The 14,056-nt window shown below is 42.9% G+C and overlaps 1 protein-coding gene across 2 annotated transcripts in view; it reads right to left on the reverse strand.

The window, feature by feature from the left end:
• Nucleotides 1-6,415: 6,415 nt before the first annotated feature.
• LOC143297445 (uncharacterized) overlaps nucleotides 6,416-14,056 on the reverse strand; it is a 41,347-nt gene continuing 33,706 nt past the window's right edge. The window contains exon 6 of one of the 2 annotated variants that reach the window (XM_076609817.1): nucleotides 6,416-8,601. In XM_076609817.1, the coding sequence (XP_076465932.1) occupies nucleotides 8,516-8,601 (86 nt within the window). In that variant the 3' untranslated portion in view covers nucleotides 6,416-8,515. Of the gene's footprint in view, nucleotides 8,608-14,056 lie in introns of both variants that reach the window. The other variant, XM_076609816.1, reaches the window with a different exon arrangement.

Below are 14,056 nucleotides of genomic sequence, written 5' to 3' on the forward strand. Positions count from 1 at the left end.
TCGGCCAAGAGGCTTTTTTTTGTATAGTCGGCGTTGGGATGTTCCCCAAAGGCCAACTGTCCCCTAAAAAGTCTGCAGCGCAAAGAGCCAGTACAGTCAGCCTGAAAAGTCACAGTCCATTACAAAAAAGCAAAGCTGGAAATGAATTCCTGTTACAGGGCAGAAAGCATTGATCAGACAGCTCTCACTTTGCTGTTGACCAAAACTACAGACTGAAAAGTAGGAAAACTGCCCCTTCCCCCTCTGCCTTCCCACTCTCTCTAGTCTCCCCCTCACCCCCGCCCCCTCAGTCCATATGTGTGATCGGGATGGGTGTGTGTGTGTGGGGGGGATTACTAAAGTGAGTGTGGGTGTGTACACGTATGTGAACAGATTGTAAAGAGAATCTCTCTCTCTCTCACACACACACACGCACACACACACACACAGCCACTGAAAAGATTTTGAATGATTATTCATTGCTTAGAATGTTTTCAGAAATTTTTAACTCCAGTCCAGTTGGTATCCTCCTTTGATGTATTATATTTGATACTGTTATTTATATTTACATTGTTGTAGGTTAATACTTGTTGATATGCATATACATATTCTCCTTCCCATGACAACTCATTCAATACACACCACAACCTCTTTAGACTTTTTCCTCATAATATACTTTTCCTCTGATACATAACATGAACCTTTTTTCTTTTCTTTTTTTTTTTTTTTTTTTTTTTTTTTTACACTGATATTCACATGCATTCCCTTTCCTTTATACACTACTTTACTCTTTTCCGTCTAAAAACACTTATAGTGAATAGACGTTAAACTGAAGAAAACAGGCGCCTGCTGTTCTAATCCTGATTGTGTAATTGGAGTTAAAACGCATGCAGTGTCTCGGAGTGGGGGGGGGGGGGGGGGGTTGCTTTTTGTTCCTTTTCTTTCCTTCAGTTTCAGTAGCTCAAGGAGGCGTCACTGCGTTCGGACAAATCCATATACGCTACACTACATCTGCCAACCAGATGCCTGACCAGCAGCATAACCCAACGCCCTTAGTCAGGCCTTGAGAAAAAAAATAAATAAATAATAATAATAATGATAATACTAAAAAAAAATAATAATAAATAAATAAATAAAATAATTAAAATAAAATAAAAGAAATAAGTAAATAAATAAATGATAGATAAATACATAAAAAAGAACTACTATTAATAATAATAGTAAACAAACTTGTTTGAAGTCAACTGTAAGCGTACAAAAAATAAATAAATAATTTTTTTTTTAATCAATAAATAGAATCAAATAAATTAGCTCTATTTCAGGAAAAGCACCAAATAGGTTTTCATCACTGTCATCATTATCATCATTGATTTTTTTCAGTTCTCTCACCCCCTGTCCCTTAATCTCTCTCTCTCTCTCTCTCTCTCTCTCTCTCTCTCTCTATATATATATATATATATATATATATATATATATATATATACATACATATTATGTACATATGTTTCTGTGTGTGTGCGTGCATGGGGGGAAGGGGGGTGGGGGTGGGGGGGTGACAGGAAAGTAACGTAATCAGTTTTGATGAAATGGAATAGGGTTACAGGCACAGAGGAAGCTGTGATGCGGGTGTAAGCAGTGTGTGCGTGCGTGTGTATGTGTGTGCGCGTTTGTGTGTGTGTGTTGCAGACAAAAGAACTTTTGTTTCCATCGGCCTGGAACGACATCCGTGTTCGGCTGGACTGCAGACATGAATAACACAGTGCATGGTTGGTGTTAGCCGCTTTCAGTTGCTGGTCAGATTTCAGTCAGAGCGACCAGTGAAACACAAAAGACCCCGTCGATGAGCTTTTTTTGTGGGGGTGGGGAGGGGTTAGTGTGTGTGGTGTTGTTGTATTGTGTGTGTGTTTTGTTTCTTTTCGTCCGTTACATGTTTATGGATTGATTTTTACGTGTATGGTCGTGTTTACTCTGTCCATTAACCCTTTCACCGCCAGTCATTTTAGAGTACAAAATTCCCTTGTGGTATAAACACAGAAAAGACAGTGGCAAAGAGCAGCTGGGGATTCCCTCCTGCGATGTATAGAAAATATGGCCTGTCCTACCACCGAACATTAAGAGCACTTGGTTCATGGATAACAGACCAATGAATGGTCACCTTTCAGTGACATGAGTCCTCTACCACGCCTGTGCATAAACGCGAGCTTGGCGGTGAAAGGGTTAAGGCACCGGAGCTCGGGCTATGACCGTTGTTTGAATCGGTATGAGGCGTAGTGTGTGTGGGTCAGAGTAAACAGTGGTCTGGGACACTGCTGCTCAGTGTAAACGATATCAACAGACCACACTCCTATCCCATGTCTTGCAGGCAGAAATAGGTTCCCCCGACTCATGACAGCCTGTTTGTGAAGCGAGAGCAGGAGTGGTCAGGTAAAAAAAAAAAAAAAAAAAATGTCCAACCGCGAGCCTGCAATTTGAGAACCCAGGGATTTTTTGCCAGCGCGATGTCGGCCTTTAAGGTGATCGGCCAGATGACGTGGGGGCTTTTCAGATAACAAGATTATCAGATTTTGAATAAAATGATATAGCTCTTTGTAATCGAAACTGTATAACCAAGTCAAAATTACGAAGATTCCTGGGCGATCTTGAACAAAGGTCAAGTCACCGTGGGAATAGCTTGTCTGCCCATAATTTCTGCTGACATTTTCCATCGAACTAATTTAAAGAGTAGTCTGCCTGCGTGGGATGAGGTTTTGTCAACCCCCCCACCCCCTACCTTAAAAAAAAAAAAAAAAAAAAGGTGTGTGTTGGGGGGGGGGGGGGGGAGACAAAGATTTATAGGCCACATTTGACGCGATTTTATATTTTATCTTAATGGGAGTGGAGTATGGAAATGTATAGATAGAGCATGACTGACCAATTTTGTTGTGACCTTGGTTCAAGAAAAGGTTACTCCCACAAATTGTTTGTGCTTTAACTCATTTGATTTTTCAAAAGTTCTTGACCGACTCGTTTGCAGTGATCACTGTGTATGTGAGTACCGATTCATTGCTAAATAAACAAACAGGGAATAGTAAAAGTAATAATACGCATAGTCTGAATAGGTTATAGACTGTGTTGTTGCTTATGTGATGGATTTTTCTCCTTTCTTGAATACAGTTTTCAGTTCACATCAGGATTTTGATAATACTGATAATAATGGTGATGGTGGTGATAGTTTTTTTCAGAGAATATTTTAACTCTCTCCATACGAACGGTGAAAGAGACGACGTTAACAGCGTTTCACCCCAGTTACCATCATCAAATTATTGCAAGCGGAAGGCTCTTATACTGAAGAGGTGAATGTTGACAAAGAATACCACAATTCTGACGACGGAAGCAAAAGGTTGGGTCATTCAGACACCCACTGGACATCCGAGGGGTCTGTGTAGAGGAGAAGAGAGGACTGGCTGTACTGAGTGAGTTTTAAGCTTTGTGTGCAGACGAAGACCAGTGAGGCATGGAAAGCTGATACCGACATTGAGACAACCCAACATTCTTCAGATGTTAAGTCAAATCAACTTTGGTCCAGCGAAAAACGCATCGGTGAGTGTCCAATTTTTTCATGTCTTCAGCAAGAGATTTTTTTTTGTCTACACGGGCAGTTATTTCTCCTGTTATTTCTGTTCTCTAACTGGATTAATTCCTTCTTGGATAAACGTGTTCAGAGTTGTGAAAAGTGTGAGTGAATCGAAAGCAGTGTTGAAATTGAAACGTTAAACAAGTGGGGGTTTTCAGTGGCTTCACCATTAATTTGCTTTAATGGGTTTTTGTTTGTTTGTTAGAAGCATGTGGGAGTGGGAGAGCTGATGTGGATGTGATGGCAGACAGGCGAGGGAGGGAGGGCGAGGTGTGGGGTAGCTCCCAACAGACTTCCCTCCCTGACAAATTACTTGATGCATTTCCCAGGCACAGCATTGTGTTCCGTCAGTCTGGGATGTAGTCTGGGTGACGGCAGCACTGCCACGGTCGTAAACGGGGTGTTGAGGTCGGTATTTGTTTATGTAGATGAGGGTATAATATGTATCACAGTATGTGAATATGACAGGGAAAGGAGGTATGCCATGTGATCATGATAGAAGGGGGAAGTAAGAATATGTAGGATGATGTAGTGTACGCTTGCTTGCAATGCATGTTCATTCTCAATCACTCGCATGCAGTCTCTCACACACAACCACATGTGCGCGCACATAAACAAAACCAACAATTTTTCAACAGAATGAATTTTTCAATTCTTTAATTGAAGATTTCACTTTTTTTTCCTTTTTGTTTTTTTAATCCTATAAGGTGAAGGATCACACGTGTTCACACCCACACGTCTTGTTAATGCCCTCATTCGTTCCTCTCTCACACACATTCTCTCTGCTGCCTCAGCCACACTTTACAAGGCAGCTTCACATTCGCGCAGTGTCGCTACACTCTAGCCATGTAACTCTAGTTACACATTTGCACTACGGTACAAAGGGTTACACACGTACTGGAATACACTGAAACTAGCACACCACTTAACCAGAACAACAAACTCATAAGCAACCCAAGTCTCTTCTTCTCACCACCATAGTAGCTCTATGAATAATGATCGTATTGTTGATGCGGGTATGGGGATGGTGCGTAACAAGACATGAGAAAAGACATGTTTTTCTTTAACTATATATATCACAGTTTAAAATGGGGCCAGGAGCGCTTTGGGGGGGGGGGGGGGAGGACCTGCCAACAATACATCTCGTCTGTCGACTGAAGGTCAGGTCAAGAGAGCGCTTCTTAAACCAGTCATCAAACAACGACACACATCTAACGCAGCGTGACTGTCGAAAGAAAACAGTGGGGTAGGGGCAAATCCCCCAAACAATATTGGGCAGGGAGAGTGAGGGGAAATCAACGGGTTTAATCGGGAATTGGGAACAGGTGGAAAGACTGGCAATACACGCGCGCGCACACACATAAATCATTCCAATACAAAGATACCGCATAAATGTCACTCAAGGATTACAAAATAAAAATAAAAAAGGATCCATCCAGTCCCTCAACAACGTTCATACTTTTGAGGAAAATGGGAGGCAGAGAGTATTGTAAGCAAATGGCTAAATAAAAAATTTTTTCCGAGGAGTGAACATACTGACTATAAGAATATTCATCATAGCAACATGTAAGCCATCAGGTACACAATATAATCATTCCAAATTAAGGAATGCCACATTGATAACCTTTCAAAAAATAAATCACCCCTTACAGTATTCACTGAATACACTATTCATCACTTTCTTTATTCTGTATACATTTTTGACAGTACACACATGATTAGGCCCAGCAATCTTGGCAGCAACTTTGCAAAATTTAAAAAAAAAAAAAAAAATCCATAAAAGAACGTTATTTACAAAGACTGAAGACAAACTGTGACAGACAGTATTTGCTAACAAGAAAGATCCGGGAAGGAAAGAAGAAAGGAGATCACAATGTTGTTTGTGAAGACAATTTCCACCAGTCGTAGGCAGTAAAAGAATAAAACCATGTACAAAACTAGCCGACACACCGTTTTTTTATGCTTTGTAGGTACATCTCATTGTATATACACACATCTCAAATCTGGGCTCATACCGGATAGAAAATGCTCAATCCACTGGGGGAGGAAAAAACCCCTGTTCAAAAAAAAAAAAAAAAAAATTATATATATATATTTATCATCAGTTCAGGAACACACCCGGTATTCAACGAAGAAGAAAAAAAAGATCCTGGGCCACTACTGGGGTTTTGGGGGTGGGTGGGTCGGGGGGAGAGAGAGAACACCGAAAAAAAACTGAAAGACAAGAGAAAAGAAACGGGGGGGGGAAGGGCGTGGAGTTATACAAACTCCTGGGTGAGTCGTACGCCGTCAGAGCACTTTTTTCACACCATTGTCGTCATTTCGTTTTACACAGGCTAAGGGATTTATTGAAGGGGGTGAGGGGGAAAGAGCATTCACCCAACAAACGTCATTCACTCAATCGGGAGTGAGAGAGAAACAACTTTGCCGTCAAACTCGTTCAACTACTGCAGCGTGCAATGGGGCCGTCGGGTACATATGGAAAGGGGAGGGAGTGGGGGGTGGAGGGTTAGAAATATAACTTTGGGAAGTAGTGGTGGAAAAAAAAAAAAGTTAAAAAAGAAGAAAAGAAAAGCAGGAAAAAGAGGGGACTGGGGCGAGGAAGATAATTCTGGAAGGGAGGGGAGACTCTTTTTTTTTTTACTTTTTTTTTTTTTTAAACCCCGGTTCCTCCTCCCTCTTTAAAAAAAAAAAAAAAAAAGAAAAAGAAAAAAAAAAAAAAAAAAAAGCATGACACAAAACGGAGAGAGAAAAGGTGTGAGCGAGTTCCCAGTAAACGGAGTTGTGTAACAAACCGAGATACGTTTGTTGTTTTTTTCTTCCTTTTTGGTTTTCTTTTTTTTTTTTTTTTCTTCTTCTTTGGGGAGGGGTTGTGTGGAGGGGGAACATACTGACTGGCTTCAATCCAAAAGAGGGCCTCTGGATAGTGAATGAAAAAAAGAAAAATGGGGGAAAGGCAAGAGATATCTGTACACACACGCTCACTCATTCTATAGCCATTATCTCTGCTATATTGCTGCCGAGCCATACATGAATCCATCATTGCCACATTAACGATGTACACTGCTGCCTACAAAACAAAGTGGGTGGGTGGTGAAATCGATGGGAAACATGAACTTTTTTTTTTCTTTGTAAGCGCTGGCTTTCACAAGATGACTGGGGTTAAAAAATAACAAAAACAAAACTTGGGGGGGAAAAGGGGGTTGGGGAGAGGGTCCCAGGGGTGAATCGGTTCTGGACAAGCATGGAAAGGGAGACAGGGGAATAATGATGAAAAGTTAGGGTCAGTTGTGCGTGATTTGAATTATTCATTTTTTTTGGGGGGGGAGGGGGTGGCAGGGTTAGTGACCAGGCTAAGTTTGCTAGTTGTTTACAAATCATAGTAGGAGAAAGAATATGGAAAGAAATGGAACCTAAAAAAAATTTTCCCAGGGGTCCACACAGGTTCAGAATTTCAAAATTCCACAACTTTTTTCAGCACATTTTTTGTCCCCCACACAGCATTACCAATTTATTTAGACTTAGTCTAACTCAGCAAATAAGGGATTAGTCTCGTTAGTAGGCGATGTCCTGTTGTGCAATAAAACAGAACATGCACTACTCAACACTGCCTAAGAGACTCAGCAGCAGTGCATGGTCTCCTCTTGTGTGTGGCCTCCCTGCTGACCCAACATCAATAGTTCCCTTGGACTGACATCCGAATCTCAGAATGAGCAGTGTGGGTGTAATGCCACTGAAACGGTTCATGATGGGGCAGAAAAACAAACGTCCTTTTATCATGAATGAATGGTTATGAGTCTTAGGCTCAATATTTCCAGTTCTGCGAGTTTATGACATCTGCATTTCCAGGCCTAGAAAAACTAGTTGTTGAATTCCAATACTTGTTCAGAGCCTGTATGGACCCCCAAAACGCAAAACAGAACCTTTATGGTACCCGTCAAGACATGCAACTTAAGCATGTGTTCAAACATACACAAAAATCTAAAATAGTAATTCTATATAAACAGATTCATATTTGAAAGAAAATTATATATATATTTTTTTTAATCAAGCCATCTGAGCACATCACTGTGTCCGTAACATCTTTTTTCTTTTCTTTTCCCTTTTTTTTTTCTGTGCCAATTGAGTAAAATGGTGAATGATGTGAGTGTGTGGTACATTATGTATACACTGCATGTGTGAGGGTTTTTTTTACTGTTTGTCTGGAAGCAGTGTCATTTGAATTACCTTTGTGCACAGTGCTCTAAATTAGTTTCATTATTAACTTTTTTTCTTTTATAATTTCAGGTCACAGATAAGCAAGACCCAACAGCACAGTACCAGAGCTAACCCGCCTTGAATAATTAATAATCTGCACTTTTTTCCCCTTCATACAGATGCAGTTTTATATACATCAGACTACATGGAAACTGATGTCGCAAGGGAAATACTTGACAGAAAGCTCAGCACTTGAAATACCTGCTCTTCCAACATGTTCTCGAGCACAAAGCCAGGGTTGGTGCAACAAACCATGAGCAACGTATCTGATCGCAAGCCACCAGAAGTGACCCCTTTCAGTAAAATGGTAAGAAAGGAAATGATTTACAAAATATGAAATGTGCAGGACCGAGCCACATTAAAAAAGAAAAAAAAAAGGGGGCAAAGCATTGTTTGGATCAATTTCCATACAAGACACCAACAAGACCCCCATTCAAAATGTGGTTAAAAAAAAAAAATCCATACAGTTCCCCCACTTACAAAACAAAAACAAAAACTCCAACAAAACACGCCACACAGGGGAGCGGAATGCACAGTCTGCAAGCAAACCGGAGACTGGATGGATGGTTCCCCTGTCAGAACACTGCAGCCTGGTCACCACCCAGCCTGATAAAGGGGCTAGCTCCACCATCACCAGACTGAACTCCATTCACATGGTACCATGCCTCACTTGCTGAACGGCGGCGGCTGCAAGGCAGGAGGGGCAGGCGGTGGGGCAGCACCATGGGCATTGGCTGCAAACATGGCTGGAACTGGAACTGTAACCAAAAAAAAAAATTTGTAACTATACATATTTTTTAATACCTCAGGTTCAAAAGTCTACTGCAGCACAAACCAGAACTTCAGATGAAGTTCTAACAAAACATGGAATAATCTACTATACAATCAAATATGAATACTCAGAAAAGATGGGGATGAAAGAAGAAAGCTGGAATCGCACAATTTCAGCTATTTCACCAAACATTGCCCAACCTTTTTCTGCTTCAGCTCTCTCAATTGATATTGACTGGGAAGAGAGAGAAAATGAAAACAACAAAACGGTGCCTGTCAGTCACTGGCCACAGTGAATCTGATGCCACTTGCAAAACAGTACTTTTCTGCTCTATCTGTTCATGTGAACAAAATGTCAAATCACAAAGGAAAATAAAGGAAATCCAAAACCCAGCCATGAGCAAAGACGACAAAAGCATTATGCACCATGAAAAGATGATTCGTTTCCATGACAACTTGCGCACTGGCCACACTATTGACCCACGCACTATTGGAGATTATTGACCCCGTACCCTTTTTCTTGGTTGACGCCATCGAGAGGGAGGGGCTAATCTTAACAGTTGTCTGTGACTGACGAATAGTACGTGTGCTAGGCTTGGACGGCTCCTCGGTTTTGAGACAGGCAACATTACCCACGTTAGGACGCTCTGTCCTGTCCACCTAGAAACCAGTCTGCACCGTCTCGGCCTGGATCTCGGGGCAAACACTGCTGGACGGGCCCCGAGTTGTGGATTGTAGGGCAGATACCCGATCCACACCTTTCTCATGCATGACAGGAACTCTAGACTCGTCTGATCCAAGTCCACTCCTTTTTTTTTTTTTTTTTTGCCAACGAACCTCGTTACTCTCTCCCTTCCCTTGCAGTCTATGATGTATGTGCTGTTTTGGCGATAAAGGAAGTGTCATTGTAAACACCCGGATGGACATAAGCTGTCCATTTTTACAGTGCTTGTTTGTATGTATTTAGGGTTAAATATTATTTTAATCCTTCTGTGAAGTATTTTTTAATCTTTTTGTGAACATCCGTTATTGATCTGCTCCCCACTTTTCCTAATCGGATACAACTGACTGAAACAAAAAGCCCACGCGGGCAGGAAGATGATGAAAACTGGTCTGCAGCCCCCAGGAATTTACATGTGCATACTGCACACGAAACCTCGATTTATCATCTCATCCGAATGATTAACAGACCAACAATGAAGGAGTAAAAATCCTTAGTCCTTACATGGACCTCTACTACTAGTCGATCCATATCCTCCACTTAACACCACCCCCACCCCACTCCCCCAAACCTCACCTCTCCACTCCTACCCCCAATTTCCCCCTCCAAACCACCCCCCACTCTATAGTCTAAACACTCCCCCTCTCACACACCATGTTATAGGACCCCTCCCTAATGCATGGGCCGAGAGGACAAGTCTTGGTAACTGAAAGGCTCGAACCACAAAAATGTGCCCCACGTCGGTAGGGTGCAGACACCGGGTGGGTACATCCTTGGAGGGCAGTGGGTGCTCGGCTAAGGGGCAAGTTCCCCTATACAGATAGGTCATCAGAGCTGTTCGTTAAGGGCCCTACTTCCTTCCCAGGTGTCCAAAGTCATCTGGGCTAGAAGTGACGGTCTGCAGCAAACGGCTGATGACCTGTATTTGGGTCAGAGTTGAGTGCCCAGCGCTTTAACCATAAGGCTTATAGCACCCGTCGAAGTGTTTAGGTAAGAATATGGTGGTATGAGCTTGGGGAAAAAAAAGTTCCCTGCCTCTCCTTTGCCAGCGATCGCTGTTCATCGGACACGGGACAAAAGGAGAGGAGAGAACTTTTTCTTCTTCTTTCCGAACTTTGGAATTTTTTCAACATATGTTCTATGCTGAAAAAACCTAGAATCCAGGGTTAAGTCCATCTCGATTATTTTGATGTTGCTTTTAAATGAATTTCCATGAGTCATGTGAACTGGAAGCAGATGAGAAAGGAATTACTGGAAGATATGGCCGTAACAGGAGAACAGCACTGGTGTCATAACAGGCTTTGTGTGTTGTCTGTTCTTTTGGCTCGCGTGGAGTCTATGGAACCTCGGTTCCTCTCTAATTTTTTTCTTGCACTGTGATATTTTGAAACAAAACGCCGTTTAAATCAATCCCAGTGTGGTCTTAGAAATGTTTTTCAAGGTAGTTTATAGTGGTGGGCAAGTCATGTCCCAATCCAATATCAAACTACGATTTGGCCTTGGAGTCTGTCTTCACTATATTTTCACTGTATAAAACGATTTTGCTCTTGCTCTGTTTTGCGTGTACAGTGATACGAAATTTATTAAAGCACTTCCACACACGCCCCTTGACCCCCCCAACACCACTCCCTGTATTCCTGTTGTCCTAACCACCAACTAGTAGGCAACTACGCTTATTTCTTTTTCTCCAAACACCAGAACACGGTTCTCAAGCAAATACCGTTCACATATTTTAATGCTGAACACTCGGCTTTCAAGTCTCACTCAGCACAAAGGGAAAGCTGTATGTACTGAAAACCACGCTGAATATGGGGAAGAAAGTTGAATCGAAGTCTTTTAAACATTCACAGGGAAAGAGAAGGAAAAAAAAAATGGTGATGGGAAGGGAGGGGGTGATGGTACAACAGAAAGTAAGGGGGTTGGGGGAGCACAGACGGACGACAATCGATCAATAGGTCTCCACCCCACTCTTCCCCCCCCCCCCCTTTTTTTTTTTCTTTTTACTTTTTTTTTTTACTCTGTCTACGTGTCTGGCGGGGATATAGTGTATCAGGTCTTATCTATCCAGTTAAGTGGTAAGCTGGGACAGATGGGGAAGGGGGGTTGGAATACGGGACTGTTACAAGCAGTAGAAGGCTCACTCTTGGCATGTGAAACGCTGACAATTTGCAGATTAACTGAAACGAACAGTTTTACTGGTCGCTGCTAATTCGCCCACTGGCCACATAAGCTAACTTCTTGCACCCAGTTAATCCCATCACCTCGCCGATCGCGAACATTGGGGAGGAACGGTTTGGAAGCACATTAATAGCTTAACTGTTACAAATGGTAAACACCTTTCCTTTTTTTCAAGTGGAATTCGTTTTTGAAAGAGATGTCTCGCGTTTAAAATAACATGCTCTTTTTCTTTTAATAAACATCTGCACTCATGGTTTGGTCGACTGAAGAAGAAGAAAAAAACAACCAGGGGGAGATAGTTGAGGATAGGGGGTGGGTGAGGGAAAGAAAGCCACCTTCTTCACCGCATTCTTCCTTTCAGTATTATCTCCTCATGGGCTCATTCCTGGCTTATCCGCTGTCAGAACCCCCGGGACAAGAAGTCGATACACAACCAGGGCCAGGACCAAGATAAAAGACCCGAGAACCCCGGCAGGTGTTGGCTCATCCTGCCACTAGCCATCTGATCAACACGACAGACAGACAATTCTCAAAGAGAAACAAGAGAGCGCACGCTGGAGAAACGATGAGGTGCCGAGTAAAGCATGTGCGGCGCGGCGAAATAGCGAGGGGGGGCTAGTATTACATCGTTGGTAACGCGGCGAGGGCAGCTGTTTCCAACCCCCCCCCCCCCCCCCCAAAGATCTGTTATCTCCTGCCGTTAATACCTTGGTACTACGAAGTGTCTGGGGCTGTGACAGCAGTAGTTTTCTTTATTTCCTGCTCTTTTCCTACGCTCACCCCCCCCCCCCCCCCCCCCATTCTGTCACGAGATGTGGGTTCTCATAAAACGCAGTAATTTTTTTTTTTTGAGCAGGTTAACTTGCATTCCTCTCCCTTTCGCTTTTTCATGTGAAGTTAACTCAAGTTTTCCGCAGCAGAAGATATTAAAATGCACGCTTCTCTTGAACACAAACCAAACGGGTCATTTCTTTCCTTCACTGTCACATCCTCAACCCCCATCCATCCATCCATCCCGACCCTCCCCCTCCTCAAATCAAGACAAGTAGTTGCTCAAGACAAAACGGTTTTTTTTTTTGTTTGTTTTTTTTGTTTTTAACGGTTTACCTTGTAAGGTCTATGTATGACGTTTTCCTGCTTGTGCCAACACACCTCTGCATTACAGAGAGCCACTCTCGTGTCGTGTGTCCCAATCTCCCAAGCCCCATCCTTCCTGCTCCACTACCTCTTGACGTATATGATGGTGTTCATTGACCCTGTGCACAATACATTATTTATAGTTCCAAGCTAGAACTGTCAGGCCCGCATGCAATAGTTGTCTTGGGTGCTTCACATTTCAGATGCACACTATTCTTTCTCATGTCCATTATTCCAAGCAAGTTTTCTTTCCTTCCCATTTTCCTTCTTTTTCTGCCGATGATGCCACTGATTAGACCCAACCTCTCTTTCTTCCCTTCCTTCCATTATCGCCAACAAAGCCAATCAGACCCTGCGTACCCCCACCCCCACCTTTCTTAGCTGTCTGATCAATCTTGTCACACTGATGAACTCATTCACTCCACCTTCCCTGCTCTCTCCATTTCGCGTTGAATGTGGTTTAATGAACGAGTCTCGCTCTGTTGCCGTCTGATTCTTGTTCTGGCACAAATAAATCATTTTCGAAATAATGCAGACACGTTGTGTGTGTGTGTGTGCAGGTTGCGAAGGTACGTGCGCGTGTGCAGTACCAATGTTGAATATGACACGAGCCGATGAGGATAATGTTTAGTATAATAAAATTAATAAAGGTCGCAAAACCACCCCTCCCACATAAAGGAGGAGTTTGTATTATACTCCATGTTTGTTGTTTACATATACTTACCATGTCAAACTGATGCAAACTAGGCCTATGGTTTGCTCTGTTTGGCCAAATTTCGCGCGGCTAACAGTGAAAAGACGCCCCTCTTAGTCTGGCCCGCTCTTAGCCAATCAAACGCCTCTAACAGCTATAAGCGCTGAATCATTCCGTGGCCATGAACGAAAATGCCCCATGAGAACCACGGCGGAGACGCGGGGACGGACGGGCGGGCATTCGAGTTTGTATAATACAAACTCCTCCTTTTGGTGTCATATACTGTACCATGTCAAACTGATGCAGAATTTAAAGCAAATGGAGGAGGGCAACGCCTACTGGTTCGTATGGGGAGCCCTTGAAACTGAGACGGCAGTGTTAGCCACGACAAAGGAAATCCCCTTGGAACCGTCAGCCCTGGTCATACGGAAATCCCGGAGGTAGAAGTTGATGAAGGGATTCTCCGACCGCCAGAAGGCTGCCTCCAAGACATGCTGCAGTGGTACCGAGTGCTGGAAAGCAGCCGAAGTAGCTATGGCCCGCACTTCCTGTGTTCTGGGATTAAGACAACTGAGATCCTTGTGTGCATGAGAGTAGGCTCTACGAATGACTTGGGAAACCCAGCGATATCTTTCTTGTAATTCTCATTGAGGGAGATGAGAAGGCGCCTCTGAGAAGAACGCCTATGGCGAGACCTATTGCAATA

This window comes from Babylonia areolata, chromosome 22, assembly GCF_041734735.1.
Source record: "Babylonia areolata isolate BAREFJ2019XMU chromosome 22, ASM4173473v1, whole genome shotgun sequence".
NCBI lineage: Eukaryota > Metazoa > Mollusca > Gastropoda > Neogastropoda > Buccinidae > Babylonia > Babylonia areolata.